At 40.0% G+C, this 18,100-nt stretch overlaps 3 protein-coding genes across 10 annotated transcripts in view; 2 read left to right on the forward strand and 1 right to left on the reverse strand.

The window, feature by feature from the left end:
* The window catches only part of LOC114661948 (uncharacterized), a 49,605-nt gene extending 39,899 nt beyond the window's left edge, over nt 1-9,706 (forward strand). For both annotated transcript variants that reach the window (XM_051934774.1, XM_051934775.1), the window contains exons 10-12: nt 149-282; nt 6,038-6,088; nt 8,666-9,706. In XM_051934774.1, the coding sequence (XP_051790734.1) occupies nt 149-282; nt 6,038-6,088; nt 8,666-8,698 (218 nt within the window). In that variant the 3' untranslated portion in view covers nt 8,699-9,706. The remainder of the gene's footprint in view (nt 1-148; nt 283-6,037; nt 6,089-8,665) is intronic.
* Nucleotides 1-10,782, forward strand: part of LOC114661946 (ribonucleoside-diphosphate reductase subunit M2 B-like) — a 135,566-nt gene extending 124,784 nt beyond the window's left edge. Inside the window, exon 2 of the transcript XR_007936449.1 lies at nt 10,771-10,782. The gene's annotated coding sequence lies outside the window, so the exon portion shown is untranslated. The remainder of the gene's footprint in view (nt 1-10,770) is intronic.
* A 3,609-nt stretch (nt 10,783-14,391) lies between these two features.
* The window catches only part of LOC114663049 (nuclear body protein SP140-like protein), a 41,130-nt gene continuing 37,421 nt past the window's right edge, over nt 14,392-18,100 (reverse strand). For 3 of the 7 annotated variants that reach the window (XM_051934780.1, XM_051934779.1, XM_051934778.1), the window contains 2 exons: nt 16,963-17,037; nt 16,304-16,869 (listed from right to left, as the gene is read on the reverse strand). In XM_051934780.1, coding sequence (XP_051790740.1) covers nt 16,597-16,869; nt 16,963-17,037 — 348 coding nt within the window. In that variant the 3' untranslated portion in view covers nt 16,304-16,596. Of the gene's footprint in view, nt 16,098-16,303; nt 16,870-16,962; nt 17,038-18,100 lie in introns of those variants that run through there. The other 4 variants (XM_051934782.1, XM_051934784.1, XM_051934783.1 and 1 more) reach the window with 2 other exon arrangements.

Here is an 18,100-nt window from a genome sequence, read left to right on the forward strand (position 1 = left end):
CTTATATGGATTCATTTACATTATTAATTTGTGAGAATGAAAATAACTCCACTGGTTTGATAAAAAGGAAACAATATATATTGTCTAGATTGATATTGTGAACCAATACACAGCTATATAATTTGTGTGTTTGTTTTCTTTTGTATAGTTAAAAAGAGCATTAAAGTTGGTAAACAGTGGTACAGTCCAATGGAATTTGAGAAGCTTGGGGGAAGAGAGAGCAGCAAGAACTGGAAAAAAAGTGTCAAGTGCGGCAGCGCAATGCTGTTCACATTGATCGAGGTAGGTCTGAGTAATTTATACACCTTCATACAGTCCCATTCTTCGCTTTAAATTGTACTCTATGTATCTAGGTGAAAATTTATTGTATAATCTTTGAACAAAGAAATACTGTATTATCATCAAGTTCGTTTTAAGTGTGTTATTAAATGGAAGTACTAGATTCTGTTTACAAACTATCCATCCATTATCCAACCTGCTACATCCTAACTACAGAGTCACGGGGGTCTGCTGGAGCCAATCCCAGCCAACACAAGGGCGCAAGGCAGGAAACAAACCCCGGGCAGGCCGCCAGCCATTTACAAACTACATGTATTTTATAACCAGAAAAGGAAAGCATGTAGCATTAAAACTTGTTTTTTTTTTTTTTTTTTTTAACAGACCCTGGCCAAGTGAGGTTGAATGTTTTAGAATTTTAACTATCACTAGACAAATGGAAAAGAATATGCAAGGGAAAAATAAAAATAATGTACTTTTCTTGTGAATCAAAGAAAATTGAAAACGTATAAATACGGACAATAGACATAAGAAATTGCCATTCATTGCTTGTAGAATCTTCCACTACTGGTAATGAGTCTCAAGTCTGCATGACTGTTTTAGCATGGCCGGCAGAAAATGGTGGTGTTAGAGAAATTTAAAGACTACAGGAAATGGCTACTTATGCTGGCAGTGACAACACGTGGACATACCAGTGCAGGAAGAAGGGCATTGAGAAAGCCATATGCCTTATAGCTGTGCAGGGGCACCATCACTGTGAAAGAAGGAGTGGTACTAGCAGACAGGCAACCCTGTAGTTCTGGGGAATATCAGACCCTGTAAAGGAGGAAGGCCACTAAGAGCAGGAAAAAGAATAGGATATTCCCTACAGCCGAGGTCAAAAGGTCTACATGCAACTGTGCTAAAGACACACAAGTCATCTTGCCCAACATTCTGTGTGCAGTCAGTTAATGTACCCAATTGATTGCCATGAGTGGTAATGTCAAAATAATAGCAAAAAGACGAGTTATTTCAGCCTTTTTCTTTAACGTATCAGATTTGCAATGTGCCAAAATTTTCCATACATTTTATTAGTATTTGGTGGCATTTCGTTTTAATTCCCTAACTTAAATCAAATGCTTAGCGTAGTGTTCCACAAGCTTTTTACAATGCGTGGCAGGAATTTTTGTCCATTTCTCTTTACAGAACTGATGGAAGTCTGTTAGGTTTTTGGGCCTCCTTGCATAAACATTCTTTTTTATTTATATATATTTAATACAAATAAATAATACACACACACACGAGGGGTGTTCAAAAAGTTTCTGCAGTCTTTAACTCTATTTAATATGAATTTCAAAAACAGATGACATCACTTTTCTACATAGTCACCTTCCTTTGCGATGCAGTTTTGCCAGGGTCCTGCCAACTTTTTAATGCCATCAGAAGAAAATGTGTTTTCCTTCACCATATCCAAAGAAAATATAAAAGTGCAGAAACTTTTTTAACGTCCCCTTGTATAACAATATAATTTTTTTGAGTTTTTCCCACAAATCTGCTGTAGGATTCAGGTCAGGGCTTTGTGTTGTCCACTCCACTACTTACACCTTGTTGTCTTTAATGTTTCATTATGTGGAAGTTCAGCCCAGACACAGACAGGCAGACACACCGATAAGTCCAACACACAAGTTTTTTGTTTACACCAAATAAAATCCTGCACAACACAGTGTCCTCGCACCAAACACCTTTAAGTCCAGGCCTCTCAACAGTCCTTCCTTTCACCGCCTCTGCTCCTCTGTCCTGAGCTTTGTGCTGTTCCTCCCGACTCCAGCAAATGACTGGAGGAAGGTGGCCTCTTTTATCTCCACCCGGATGTGCTCCAGGTGCCCTCTGACGAACTTCCTGGTGTGGCGGAAGTTCCACATGAGCATCTGGAAGCTCTCCGGGTGTCCCTGGTAATCTTTTTGGCAGCACTTCCGAGTATGGTGGAAGTGCTGACGTCCAGGGCTCCACAATCCTCTGGGCGCCCCCTGGCGGTGGCCATGGGCCCTTACAGGGTTGAGCGCTTCCATGCTCAGTTCCCGTGGCCCCCATACAAACCACAGTGGCTGCCTTCTCGTGGTCTGGGGGGAGGCATAGTTCCTTTCCCGTTCCTTCCAGGTGTCCTGGCTGGGCACAGCCCCCAGCCGACCACCACAATTACAGTACATCCGGAAAGTATTCACAGCACATCACTTTTTCCACATTTTGTTTTGTTACAGCCTTATTCCAAAATGGATTAAATTCATTTTTTCCCTCAGAATTCTACACACAACACTTCATAATGACAACGTGAAAAAAGTTTACTTGAGATTTTTGCAAAAGTATTAAAAATAAAAAAATTGAGAAAGCACATGTACATAAGTATTCACAGCCTTTGCCATGAAGCTCAAAATTGAGCTCAGGTGCATCCTGTTTCCCCTGATCATCCTTGAGATGTTTCTGCAGCTTAATTGGAGTCCACCTGTGGTAAATTCAGTTGACTGGACCTGATTTGGAAAGGCACACACCTGTCTATATAAGGTCCCAAGTTCATGTCAGAGCACAAACCAAGCATGAAGTCAAAGGAATTGTCTGTAGACCTCTGAGACAGGATTGTCTTGACGCACAAATCTGGGGAAGGTTATAGAAACATTTCTGCTGCTTTGAAGGTCCCAATGAGCACAGTGGCCTCCTTCATCTGTAAGTGGCAGAAGTTCGAAACCACCAGGACTCTTCCTAGAGCTGGCTGGCCATCTAAACTGAGCGATCGGGGGAGATGGGCCTTAGTCAGGGAGGTGACCAAGAACCCGATGGTCACTCTGTCAGAGCTCTAGAGGTCCTCTGTGGAGAGAGGAGAACCTTCCAGAAGGACAACCATCTCTGCAGCAATCCACCAATCAGGCCTGTATGGTAGAGTGGCCAGACGGAAGCCACTCCTTAGTAAAATGCACATGGCAGTCCCCCTGGAGTTTGCCAAAAGGCGCCTGAAGGACTCTCAGACCATGAGAAAGAAAATTCTCTGGTCTGATGAGACAAAGATTGAACTCTTTGGTGTGAATGCCAGGCATCATGTTTGGAGGAAACCAGGCACCGCTCATCACCAGGCCAATACCATCCCTACAGTGAAGCATGGTGGTGGCAGCATCATGCTGTGGGGATGTTTTTCAGCGGCAGGGACTGGGAGACTAGTCAGGATAAAGGGACAGATGACTGCAGCAATGTACAGAGACATCCTGCATGAAAACCTGCTCCAAATCATGTCCAACCAACTGAATTTACCACAGGTGGACTCCAATTAAGCTGCAGAAACATCTCAAGGATGATCAGGGGAAACAGGATGCACCTGAGCTCAATTTTGAGCTTCATGGCAAAGGCTGTGAATACTTATGTACATGTGCTTTCTCAATTTTTTTTATTTTTAATAAATTTGCAAAAATCTCAAGTAAACTTTTTTCATGTTGTCATTATGGGGTGTTGTGTGTAGAATTCTGAGGAAAAAAAAAGAATTTAATCCATTTTGGAATAAGGCTGTAACATAACAAAATGTGGAAAAAGTGATGCGCTATGAATACTTTCCGGATGCACTGTACATTTTTGGATGTATGCTTAGCATCATTGTCATTGGAGACAAATTTGCAAGCAAGCTTTAATGTTCTTGCATATGTCTTGAGGTGTTGCTTCAGAATTTCTAGATAATTTTCCTTCCTCATGATGCCATTTATTTTCTGAATTGCCCCAGTTCCTTTACCAGCAAAACACCGCCACAGTATGATGCTGCCACCTCCATGCTTAACAGTTGGGATAGCGTTCTTTAGCTGAAAAGCCTTGTCCCTCTTTCTCCATACACAGTGCCGATTGTTGTGGCTGAACAGTTCCATTTTTGTTTCATCTGACCACCAAGCACTCCTCCAAAAGGCCAAGACTTTGTCCTGGTGATCACCTGCCAACTTCAGTCTGGCTTTTTTGTCAGTCTTGGACTAGGGGCTTTTTTATTGCACATTAGCTGTTCAGGCCATGGCAATGAAGGGCTCTTAACTTTGGAATTTGATGCCTCCCATTACATCACCAGTTCCATTACCGCTGCCTTGGGGTTCAGTTGAACCTTTCCAAACAGTTTGTTCATCTCTGGGAGTTAATTTGTGCCGCCTCCTTGACAACGCAGTATATATGTGGTCCCTAGACATTTGTATCTGCATACAGTTGTTTGTACAGAAGAACATAGTACCTTCAGTTGTTTGGAAATTACTTCTAAAGAGGAACTAGACTTGTGGAGGTCCACTTTTTTATTTTTTCTTGGCTGAGTTGCTGTGATCCCCCCCTCCCCCCTATGGCAGCTGCACTAAATATATTCCCAATATTTTCAATTCAATTTTTCACTCCGAGACAATACAATTAATGACATGAATTTTTGTGAACTTACAGACTGCTTAAACATTCACCTTGTTGTATGTAAACATTTGACCCCATATACAGTACTGTACATAAGGTCTCACACACATTGATCAGCCACAGAAGTGACAAACATTGATGATGTCATTACAGTGGCACCTATCAAGAGGTGAGATATGTTAGGCAGCAAGTGAACAGTCAGTTCTAGAAGCTGTAAAAAGGGCAAGCGTAAGGATTTGAGAGACTGACAAAGCGCACATTGTGTTGGCTTCACATCTCCAAAACAGCAGGCCTTGTGGGGTGCTTCCAGATTGCAGTGGTTAGTACCTACCAACAGTGGTCCAGGAAAGGACAATTGATCAACCCTCAACATTGTCATGAGCACCCAAGACTCATTGATGCACGTGGGTTGAGAATGCAAGCCCACCTGGTCCGATCCCAAAGGAGACCTACTGTAGTACAAATTGCTGAAAAACAGTAGCCGGGTCAGAAAACCCATGCTGGCCCCCACCCTTTGCCAGAAGTGCAGGAGCATCAGAACTGGACCATGGGGCAATGGAAGAAGGTGGCCTGGTCTGATGAATCACATTTTCTTTTAGATCATGTGCATGTTCAGGTGCGTGTGTGTTATCTGGCAAAGAGATAGCAGCAGGATGCACTATGGGAAGAAGGCAAGTCAGTGGAGGCAGTGTGATGCACGGGGTAATGTTCTGCTGGGAAACCTTGGGTCCTGGCATTCATGTGGATGTTACTTTGGCACATACCACCTACCTAAAGACTGTTACAGACCACACATACCCCTTCATGACAATGATATTCTCTGATGGCAGTGGCCTCTTTTATCAGAATTATGTGTCCTGCTACATTGCAAAAATATTTCAGGAATGGTTTGAGGAACATGACAAAGTGTTCATTCCCCAAATCTCAATCCGATCGGGAATCTGTGGGATGTGCTGGAAAATCTAGTCCAGATCCTGAAGGCTCCAGCCTCACAACTTCACAGGACTTAAAGGATCTGCTGCTAATATTATGGTGCCGAATATCACAGGACATCTTCAGAGGTCTTGTGGAGTCCATGCCTCAACACACCAGAGCTGTTGTGGTGGCAAAAGGGGAACCAACACAGTATTAGGCAGTGGGTTTTAATGGCTAAAATCGGTGTATGTATTTAGTGTGATTGACGGAATTCCAGGCATGATATTCTTCCATACTTACATGTGCACAGCCTGTTTTAGTTAACCTATTCATAACTTTGTCTTGTGTCACCTACTAGAAATGGACTGATTGGCAAGTAAAAAAAACTTCAGTCATGTCTATCATCCAAAAACTCAAAATCCTCTGAGCTAATTTCTTCACCTGTTCTTTGTGTCCACAGAATGGTTACATCAAACTACCACCAAGAAGAAAGAAAGTAGAAACTGACCGGGTGAGTTTATACTTGTACTGAGTTCTTCCATTGTGTCTTTTATACAAAGCACTGCCAACATCAAACCAGTGTGACACCTTTAACTTGTACACCTAAAGGTGGGGAGCAGATCATGTATCTCCTGTTTGTAAAGTACATATGCGTTCTGCAGGTTAGTAACCAAGCAGAGTATGAAGATAATTACTGTGGAGTTGTGTTGGTAAAGTGACAGAAATCCATCGACATACAATACAGCAGAACTGCACCTATGCTGACATTTTCCCTGTTTTCCTTGATATTATTTATCTCCAGGGCACCGCAGCCTTTTCCACCTCAATAGGTCGTGTTCCCCTGTGAGCTCAGAAAAATGATGGATTTTCATTTTTTGTTAACTTGTAACTTTGAAAGTGTTTTTGTTTAAGATAGCATGAATGAATGAAGACAGGATTTGAAGTTAAGCATCCTTATTGGCTCAGCTTATACTTAACTGTCTTCACTCACTATTAACATTACTAATGGTTACATAAGAAATTTGCATATGAGAGGAAACCATTCAGTCCCTTGAGCTCATTTGGCAAGCTAATAGTCAAGCTGTCCCAATATTTCACCCCCCTCTAGATCCCACTTCAATGTTGTCAAGGTTTCTGCTTCAACTCCATGTCACTGTAGATTGTTCCAAATTCCCACAAGTCTTTGCGTAAAGAAGTGCTTTTTAGCTTTGATCCTAAATGCACTTCCCCTTAATTTCCACTGCTGTACTTGAGTATTTGACCCACCCTTAAGGTGAAAGACTTCTGCTGGATATGCTTTATCAACACCTTTGAGGATTTTGAAGAGACCTGGATTAGGTCACCCCACTGTTTCCTCTGCTTATGATTAAATAGGTTTGATTCTGTCACAGTAGGACATGTCCTTAAGTTCTGGGATGCACCTGCTTGCTCTCCTCTGCACAGCTTCAAGTGCTGCTATGTCTTTTTTGTAGTGGTGGTGGAGAAGGTGGACATTCGGTGAGAGTCCCGGGTGTTCGTAGGTCTGTAATGGTTTACAAAACACAAAAACAACAACATGTCGAGTCGCCCTGAGAGATGTGTACAATCTGACAACCATTAAGAAGAGTGAGTCTTGTGCTTTCAAAATGATGTCCATGTAGACATTTTAATTGCTGAAAAGCTTTAAATAAAAACAAAACAAAAAGTAAAACTAAAAAATGATGATCAATTAAATCAAAACAAAAAAAAAGTAAAATTAGAAATTGGCAAAAAACTAAAACGAAATAAACAAAAACGAAGTAAAAAATAAACTTTGAAATTGTTGAGAAAGTAAAACTAAAAACAAAAAAAACTAAAATTAGAAAATGCCAAAAAAACAAACTAAATAAAAGCAGAACAAAAAAATGAAAAGAAAATGGTGAAAAACTAAATCAAAACAAAAAGTAAAATTAGAAAATGGCAAATCTTTAAGTAAACAACAAAAAAATTAGAAAATGATAAAGTAAAACAAACTTGAAAAACCAAATAAAAAGCAACATTAGAAAACAGCAAAAAACTAAATAAACAGAATTTAAAAAACTAAAGTAAAATTAGAAAATGGCAAAAAAATTAAAGTTAAAATAAAAAAACTAAAACTAAATAAAAACAATGAAAACTAAATAAAATTAGAAAATGGCAAAAAACTAAATAAAAGCTAAAAAATAAAATCAAAATCTTAAATAAGCACTAAATCTACCAAATACCATAAAACGAGGAGCACACAGCTTAAGCCCTGGGGTCTCTTTGAATTTCTTTTGCCGTCTGCCAAGTTTGTAGTTTCGGTGCCTTCTGCTCACTCAAGACTGGGGGTAACTGATGTTTTTGTTTTCCTGCTGCTGTGATAAATGACTATGGCTTTATCTAATGCACGGGTGTTGAACTCCGGGCCTGGAGGGCCGCAGGTTTTCATTCTGACCCTTTTCCTAATCAATGACCAGTTTTCAATGCTAATCAACTTCTTTTTCCCCTCATTTTTATAGCCCTGATTTTAAGGATTCAGTCCCCTGAATTTATTCCTTTCTTCATTAAATGGCAGCCGAAATGAAATGAAATGTGAAACGTGCTAACACATGTCCAGTAAACCAATTTCACTCCAAGCAATCTCTTAATGAGAAGCTGATTCTTGCTGTTAATTAAACCCGTTATTTAATTGAGTGGCTTGTTGCTGCTCTCTTTCTGCCACAGCAGACATTTTCAAAACTGTTGATTTTTCTGCTTTTTCTAAGAACACTGTCAAAATGTTTTGGTGACCTGAGCAATCAACCTTACCAAGACCATCACCTTTCTTTATTTTTAGATAATGTGTGATGGGCACAGGTAAGATGGTCATGTGGCAGCTTGTTTTGCGTCTTATTACTGTTGGCTGCATGGCTGCTAATTAAGGAAAAAGAAACAACTAAGGGGCATGAGTCCAGTTAATTAGCAGAAAAAAACTAGTCACTAATGAAGAAGATGGTTAGAATGAAAACCTGCAGCCACTGCGGCCCTCCAGGACTGGAGTTGACACCCGTGGTCTAATGCATGACTTTTTTTTTTTTTTTACCCCCCCCACCCATTCTTGTTAATGCAGTCATTAAGACTTCGGAGTAAACCGTGTGCTTAGCCCCCGTGCTGAGAATGGATGGCCACAGAGGAACCTGCTACACCAGGAGAAGCAGCCCTAAAGTTGCTGAAGCACCAGCACCTGCTGTAAAGACAACTTTCTGTAATGTGACTCAAGAAAACCGCCAATGAAAGGCCACATCTAAGCCCTCTGTCAACCTAAGGTGCCTTACGTATTTGGAATTATCACATGTCACGCTCTGCTTCTGCCACATTAAGTATGAAAAACAAGTTCATCTTTGAATTGAATTTAAACTTTTATTGACGAGTAACGCAGTTGCTAGGAATTTCTCTTGGCATCCATACGCCATGTGTTAATACCAAGAGAAATTTGCGGCAAGTATATATATATGTAAAAACATTTTCATAAAGTTGAATTATCAGATTTAGGGTGGTGTTATCCCTCATGACCCATTTTCACCAGTGGTTTAAGTAAAATACTGCTCTACCAAACCTTTTATAAAAGTAGACGTGTCTTCTCTGCTTTACCGTTAAGGCCTGATAGACTGACACATTTTATTAACCTGATTTAAATAATGTTTGAATGCGTTGATCACATAAGGTATGTGGTCTTCCCCCTCCCCCATTCATGCCCAATCATCAGAGGCCCATTAGCCAATGATGGCCTGAATAGGAGGTGTCCATTTTAATACTGGGGACCTTTTGCCCTGTTATATAGCTTGTCTGTTCTCAGACTGAAGCAACGCCTTTTTTATTTACAGCCAGTAACATAAAGGTGTTAAAAATGGAAAGAAGATATTTACAAGTATGGTTTTATAAAATATTTATACTACAGACAAATGTTAGCTTTGTAACTTAAAAGGAATGTGTTATGGACCTTTACTTGTACTTTGTGTTCATAATTTGTACGCATTTGGGGAAGATTTTATTTTTATAAAGATTTTTTAATTCTATTCCATGCGAGTAATACCAACCAATAAATCATTTTGAACATTAAAAGATTTGTTTTTCTCAATCCTCACAGAGCAGCAACTTCAATGAAAGGACGCAGTGGTGGCTTTTGTCCCTTCCTGTGGGGTAAACATTTTTGAGCTTTGACACAGCAGCTTCTTTTATGAGCCATGTGTCAGCTTTCCATACGTGGTGGCACCTGCCTTTGCGTTTTATTCCAATCATTGACCAATCATTCAGCTTCTTTTTTTTTTACTCTATCAAATTATAAACCGCTTTCAAGGAGGTCATCTACCACAAACTCCCCCACCCCAGCTAACTCGACTAGACCAGTGGAGCAAATGGATGCAGGCTGTTCTTTCTCTAACCTTTTAATTACAGCACAAATCCTGCAGGTCTTCTGCAATTATCTTCCGGATAGTCAACCGACAGTAGGATTAAGTAGGAGAACAAGGACCTCCGAGGTTCTGAGCCTCTTAGTAGCATAAATAAAATTAGCTGCTGTTTGCATTTTAGCTGTATGATCTGGACAAAGATAAGATATGCCACCATGAGCTCTTACAGGTCCTAACCCTACTGCTACAGATGAACATCACCAATTAGCAATTGAACAACCCTACTGCTACAGATGAACATCACCGATGAGCAGTTGAACAGCATAGCTGACCAGACTGTTCAGGAAGCAGACCAAGATGGGAAAGCACTGTCATTTTGTTTCCTAACTTCATTAGCATCTTTGCAAAGGTGGGCATTAAGCAGAAAATTGGCATTCAATTCTTTTATTATGACAAGAAAGTGAATCTGCCTTTTAAATACAAACAACCATGTTAATTGTGCAGATTAATACAGTCAGGCATGTCATCCACCATACCACATGCACTGCAGAAGAGGTCAACCACCTAAAGGTAAGCATGTTCGGGCCTGGCCAGTACTTGGATAGGGGACCACCTAGGAAAAACTTGGGTTGCCGCTGGACGAGTTGTTAGTGAGGCCAGCAGGGGGCGCTTACCCTGTGGTCTGAATGTGGATCCCAATGCCCCAGTGCAGTGATGGGGTCACTGTGCTGTAAAAATGGTGCTGTCCTTTGGATGTGATGTAAAACCAAAGTCCTGACTCTCAGTGGTCATAAAATTATCCCTGGGCATCCTTTGTAAAGAGAAGGCTGTATCAAGGATAAATTGCCCACCACTGCCTTGTCATTCTCGCCTCTAATCATTTTCGGTCTCTAATTGACCATTTCTCTTTCTCACCACTTAACCGCCTCAATGTGTGGTGAGCACACTGCCTCAAATATGGCTGTGTCGCATCATCCAGGTGGATGCTACACATTCGTGGAGGTTAATGTGGCTCCTCACTCACTGAATAATGAGAAAAGCATGTTATCAATGTAAAGAATTATTAACAACCAGATGGACACTTGTCCTATTGTTATGTCTTTGTTACATGCCGTTTGGTATGAGTTTTATAAAAACAGTAATAATGTTTGTGGTGTGCCATCTTTTGGAATGACAAAACTGTATTTTACTAGGTGGAGTGGTGGCTCTGAGGAAGGGAGTCTGCTGACAATCAGAAGGTTGCCGGTTCAAATCCCGTAAACGTCAGAAGTGATTCCACTCCGGTGAGCAAGGCCCTTAACCTCCAATTGCTCTGTGCTGGCTACGACGTTAACCTGCATTCAGCCCTTCAAGCAGGTGGGCAGGTTTGGCACTATAGCCACTGTAAAAAAAAAAAAACCTCCCACTCCTCATGTGGTGCTGAAGTTTCCAATCCAGGTGGTTGGTTGTGTGGTGAGTCTGGCAACGCACTATCAGCATATTTTCCCAATCTAACTTATGCATTACAAAGTACATTCCAGTAGATGGTGCACTGCAAATGTTAACATTGAATATGTCGGAGAGTAACTGCTGGACTAACAGAAAGCAGCTTATCTACCTCAATAAAAGGTGGGTGGGTGTGTGTCTGCAACCCTAACCCTAGGAAGAAAACTTAAAAAGTAGGCAAACCATCTGAAGAGTCAAAAATAATGATACAAATAATAATAATTCTTTGCATTTATATAGCGCTTTTCTCACTACTCAAAGCACTCAGCAATTACAGGTTAAGGGCACAACAGAGCAGTCTCTTTTGGCATTTACGGGATTCGAACCTGCAACCTTCCGATTGCCAGTGCAGATCCCTAGCCTTAGAGCCACCCCTCCACCTATGAATATATATTAAATATGGGCCTAAAAGTAAAATTGATCTTCACAGCCTATTCTGTTGTCCAATGTTTATATGACAGTAACACTATTCTTGCATCCACTGTCTTGTAACTTTGCATGGTAGGCAATGGACAGGACTGGGGACTGGCACTGATGCCCTGATTCAGGATCAGTTTTATCATGACTGAATTAGTGTGCACTGATATTTGAAGTGGTGGCTTTTTTTTTTAGATTACTTAACCATGCAGTAAAGAACAATGTGACAAATTTCAGTAACACTGTATTTGAAGGGTGTCTATATAGTGACATTGTAACATATGCATAAGCCTGGAGTGACATTTAACAAGAAATACTTGATTGGTAATGAACAGTTAAAGTCAGTATTTGGAAGATATGGAATAAAATATCATTGTTCTTTTAAAAAAAAAAAAAAAAAAATTCACTGCACTCATTTAGAATTCACCATAATTTAACTAACATATGTGTCACCACACACATTATAGGGGGGCTCCTTGTTTTAATACAATACAATGGAATCTACTTTATAAAACATTGATAATCATCTTACAAATAATAGTTTTTATAAAACAATCAAATATTGTTTCTTAAATGTTATTCAATAACCTATTCACGTCTTAAAATATCTCCATGTAGGCACTCTTCAGCTAAACTGTTAGCCAAACTTATTCCCCTATTGGACATTTAAAATAATCTTGAATTAGTCAAAATTATAGGCACAGTGGGAAGACTCACGTCTTTCTATAATTCTACAAGTTCTATATTCTTCAGTTGCTCATTTGTACCATTCATGTTAATCAGCCTCAAAAATGTATCCCGAGAGTTCCTCCTCAGACTAAAAAGAAAAGGTGATACAGTACTTGCCGACAGCGGTGTTGGATGAATTTAATATAAAAGATGAAGAATCAACTATCGTGCCTGGGAACGACTCTAATATGATCCACTCTGTACAGCTTATGCAGTTACTTTGCGTTGGCTGCTTTCCACACACGTTCATTGTGGTATCGCAGGCTGGCGTGGCACGTTTAAAACTTTTTTCACCGTAGCGGTACATACTTAATGAGAAGCAATGTTTATTGGACTTGTCAACACACAAACTTGTAATTGATGTGGTCACGCAATGTAACAGCTAGGTCTTTCTTAACATATGGGCACTTGCCGGAGGATTCTGGCACATAGGGGCCCACGATGTTTCTGATACATATGTATGTTTATTTGTTTTGCTATCAAAACGGGGGCCCCTGTGCACTATTTTGCCCAGGGGCCTGTGATGCTGTTAAGAGACCCCTGAAAACAACACATTGGAAATGCTGGAAAGGTTTTTGTAACAGCCAGCCAGCCATCTCAGCATGCCATATATGCAGTGAGGTTGCCCTCCCAGTGTGACTGGCAGGCAGTGCACTTGTCTGATTGGTCAGAATCTGTTGCCCTGGATGTTCAGCTGTCGCAAGTTAGGGCTGCTGGAACTCTAAGGGTGGTATGCAGAGCTCAGAGGCACATACACGGGCTTACAGACTCGCCCATGTAACATTATATGCATTTACATAGTTACATGTCTCCACCCCATCCCGCAGCAAGGGCTACTCGTAGCAATGTGCTTTTTCCATAGAAAGCCTTAACAGGCATATCAGTTTAGAATTACTGGATCAGACACAAAAATTAAGGTAAGAAAAAAATCAACTAACGGTAGTAACTGAACAGGACAGAGATTCACAAGATTGGTCTTGAGACTTGTAAGAATTGATACTGAATCGTTTAAACAAAAAATGATTAATTGGAAAATCAGTATTTTTACCCAGACCTAGCAATGGATGAATGAAAATACAGTAAGTCATCCTAACATGACTTGGCCAGAGTCGTTAAAGCAGGCCCACTGTAGCTGCAACCACCAATGTGTTTTCCCCAGCAACACACTTCCGGATCCATCCAAAGAGGAAAAGGTCACCCCAGGGGAAGAGGATCGGGTACGTATTATTATACCAGAATCAATGAACAACCCAAGTTATCAGATGAAAAACAGGAGGTCTATGTTGATTACTTAGAATTCAATCAATCTCAGAAGGGGACATTGCATCTACTTTTACAGTAAATCTTTAAACAATAGCCTAGTTATGTATTGATTGGGTAATGTGTGCCTTGGGATGACACTAAAGGAACAAATGAAGAAGCTTACGTAAGATGTCATGTAGTACTTTGGAAATGTGAAACTCTCAGAAAGGCGTGATGCATTTGTCCGAGTTCTCCATCCCCTGAAGTTAAGAGTCACTTAATTGGACATCCTCAGGTGATGAGATCAGCAACTACAGTCATCAAGTTTGACATCCTTTATAAGCAGAGGTTGTGCAGTGCTACTAAAAGAATGACGGATTCCATTTAGTTAATTTAGGCAAACCTTATTAAAGTCGGTGTAGTGCCAAGGACTGACTCTGAAGTGAATGTGGTGCTTCAGCTCGTCCACATGTACAGGCTCAATTTCAGCCAAGCACCTATTTCTGCTATTCTAACACACCCTTTTTACTTCTTACCTGACTAAGGCAACCAGAGGAATTATCCAGCAAAAGGATTTTGGGAAAAGTCACTTTATTCAACTGAGATTTTGTCAGTGCTGTTTATAAAAATACAAAAGTACTCAGAAAATGTACTTGATGAAGAAAAAGGAAATCCACAACTTTTTAATTACACAGCTAGAAGGGGTGTGTGCAGAGCAAGCGTTAATCACTCCCTTAACCATTAAACAAAACATTTACATTTGAATTATTGTGCAGCTCAAGCAGTTGCATTTGCACAAGTCACTTATTGAATTAGGGGATATTGCTTTTCCAAATGAAGTTACAGCAGACTTTATTTTTCTTTTTCATGACCATTGCAAACAGTGCAAGTACTCAAGTGCTTCTCGTCACATTCTGCACTTGTTTGGACCATCAGTTAGTAGACAATACAACCATCTTTTAAAAAGCTCATCGTGCAAGTTTAGTACCTGAGCAGGGGGTGCCACATCTTTTTTTTCCACATTCTGATCAATTTTAATTACACTGAATGCATATGTATATACACATAAACACATATTGAACCGCTGCTGCCAGCACAGGAAACCAAGAACCGTTCTAGAGCCCTTCACGCAATTGAGACACAATGATAGTGGGCAACATTCAGCAACAATATCGAATCAGAATCTCGGGATGGGAGGATAAAGTAAACCAGCATGGCAGAAACTCCATAGTTAAGTGCAAAAAAATTCTCATTGAGAAAACAAAATTCACTGATTGTTTCAGCATCAAAATGCCAAGGTTTGTACATTTTTTTTTTTGTTGTTTTAGCATTACCTAAAAATTATTATTTTTTAAACAGCAAATTAAAAAGGATCACTTTTTCTGCACACACTCCTGCCACAAAACAAATAACGTAACACAAAATATTAAAAATCAAAATCAAAAGGTCTGCCTTCCTCACTTTGGACCAACTGAGTGCAGATGTAGAGATGCCGGAATATACAATTGACACATTAAAAAGATGCAAAATCTCGTCAAAGCCAAGTATCCAAAATAAAGTTCTAGTAATAAAAGTCAAAAATACAAGTAGAGGAAACTGACATTTGCTCATAAGCCTGTCATAAAAAAAGTGGAAAGTTTTCTTTTTTGCTGTTAACTGTAGCAAAAATAAGCTATAACATAGTTAAGCAAATACTACATATATATATATTTATATATATATTTATATAATCAGGGAAAAAAAAAAACAAAACAAAAACTACAATCAAATTCCAGACAGAACATAAAATATGACCTAACCCAGTGTGCAGTACTTTAAAACATAATAACATTGTACAATTCTATTGCATCCAAATGAACCCTCCTACTTTCACTTCTTCACATCAATGCGGAGCAGAGAACCTAACAAGTATGGCAAAGTCGCTTCAATCGGGACGTCCACTCTGAAGTGTCACCTCCTCACCGGGGCTGGGGGAGGGGGGTTAGGGGGTCGTTGAATGGACTGTTCAGGATTGCATTCCGAGGCAGTGGCTGTGGTAGAAAACCTCGGGAGCTGAAATTGGCTACTGTTTTGCTGTAACTGAAATTAAGAGCACATCACATGGGATCATTGACTCGAATCTTCAGATTTTAACTACTGGATCTTCTGTCAGGAGGCAGCAGGGCGACTCAAAATGTGGTTCACTGCATTCTAGTGGCACTACTGCAAGCCAAACGCATGCTTAAAATCAGCATCAAATGCACTTCTGAGGGCATGCCCAATTTTTCCAAATTTATTATCCTGTGTGGGGGAAAAAAAAAAAAAAACGTAAATGTCCTTCACGGGCGGAGTTTGACATTTAGGCAGGTTTTTTGGTGTGTGTGTGGTCCCAGATGCACCATAAAAATAAAATAATTGTCAAGAGTCACAACCATATTTGTACATTTTTAAGTGTTTCCTCTGTGCCCTATAGTCTCCAATGTAAAGCAAGACATTTTATGTATACTGTATATTTTTTTTAAAGTTCTTTACAATACGTGCCAAATGCTATACAGTATACCTTGTTTGGTATCACAAACAAATCCTTTAAGCTCTGATTCTCTTACATCTGATAAATAGCCCACTTGTACCAGCAGAGCTAAATGAGCAGCTGCTGTTCATGACACTGTCTTTAATGTCCATTTCTCTTGTCTGCCAATTGTATTTTTTTTAAGAAACAAAATAGTGAGGAGTTAAGCTTGGGCTGCAATAATCTAGAGTTAGGGCTTGAGAATTCTTTTGCAGATCGGAAGCTTTCATATCACCAGTCTATTACAAGTGAGAGAGGTGTGTGCCACAAGTAAGGCAAAATGTAAAAGTGGGCAGCATGAGTGACTGATACAAATTTTTCATTTTCATCCTCATCATTTATAAAGAAATGAAATGTTACCTTGTTGAACTTTGCACAGTTGCTGAATATGAGGTGAATATCTTTAAAAAACTGCTCAACAGTATCATACAGACCACTGGTCAGTTTATCCTTGATTTTGTCCAGCCACATTGGTTTTTCTATATATTCCGAATAATCCTTCACCTATTAACAAAAGGTCTACATGTTAAAGAGTTTAAACATTTGGAAACAACGACAGAGTGACAGATTACTGTATACTGTTACATGTTGACTTACCGTATAATTGGGATTGGGACCAAAGATACGTTTTTTATCCTCACTGTATAGTTTAATCAAAAGGTACTGGCACTTCTGTTATTACAAGCAGAAAAACAGAAATTTGGTTACTAAAAATGTTAAGAGTGCTTAAGAAATTTTGTACTTGAATCTTCAAGTCAGCTTTTAAATGTAGCCTCTCTTACAGGAAGCAGGGGAAGAACGGAGACACTACTTTGTTTTGGGGCTCATCTTTTGAAATCTAAAATTTTGTTTTTGTGCAGCACTGATGTTCAATTCACTGTGTGACCGAAGTATAAAGATACAACAGCTTCCCCACTGGACAGGTTTTTATGTCTTGAACATAAAACAAACTCTGTGCTCTGAAGATTTAATCCAGCACTGCACTAAATAAGAACCACTGAGTAGACATCTATATCAGCTGAAATCCAAGCCACTGGCAGAACACAGTGACTGCAGAAAAGAAATGTGGAATCCATCCAGCATTCCCAAGACCTGTTTGATCCACTTCTAAGGTGTAGGAATCTGAAACCGGTTCTAGCCATGGCATCTAATCAAGATCAGTATAAACTTTTGATAAATTCAAATGTCGTAATGTTAATTTGCTCCAATTAGGGCAACTGTCACAGCGCTGAGGTAAAGTAGGCTACTGTGTAATCCAAAGCTACCACAAACAGCAACACCCATGCAGAGTGTGATGACGACCAACCCAGTACAAGATTCTCTCTTGTTCAAAGTGGTGAGGAGCTACTTCTCGTAGTGGTTTTGCATCTGATTGCCGGCAGTTACCATAGTGCAAAATGTCTGAACTGGAATGGTTCATGACAACCATAAATATTAATCTTCTGAAATTCACTTTTAAAATGGGGTGACACAGTGGCGCCTCGCTGTAAGTAGGCCAGGGTTTGTGTCCCAGGCCCTCTCTGCATGGAATCTGAATGTTCTCTCCGTGTCTACGTGGTTTTTCTCTGGCTAATCCGGTTTCCTCCCACAGTCCAAAGACATGCCGGTTATGTGAAATGACAATCCTAAATTGGTCCTACTGTGTGGTTGGTGGGTCTGTATGTATGTGTGTGTGTTCGCCCTGTGATGGACTGGCACCCTATCCAAGGTTTGTTCCTGCCTTGCGCCCTATGCT

The sequence above is a fragment of the Erpetoichthys calabaricus genome, chromosome 12 (assembly GCF_900747795.2).
Source record: "Erpetoichthys calabaricus chromosome 12, fErpCal1.3, whole genome shotgun sequence".
NCBI lineage: Eukaryota > Metazoa > Chordata > Cladistia > Polypteriformes > Polypteridae > Erpetoichthys > Erpetoichthys calabaricus.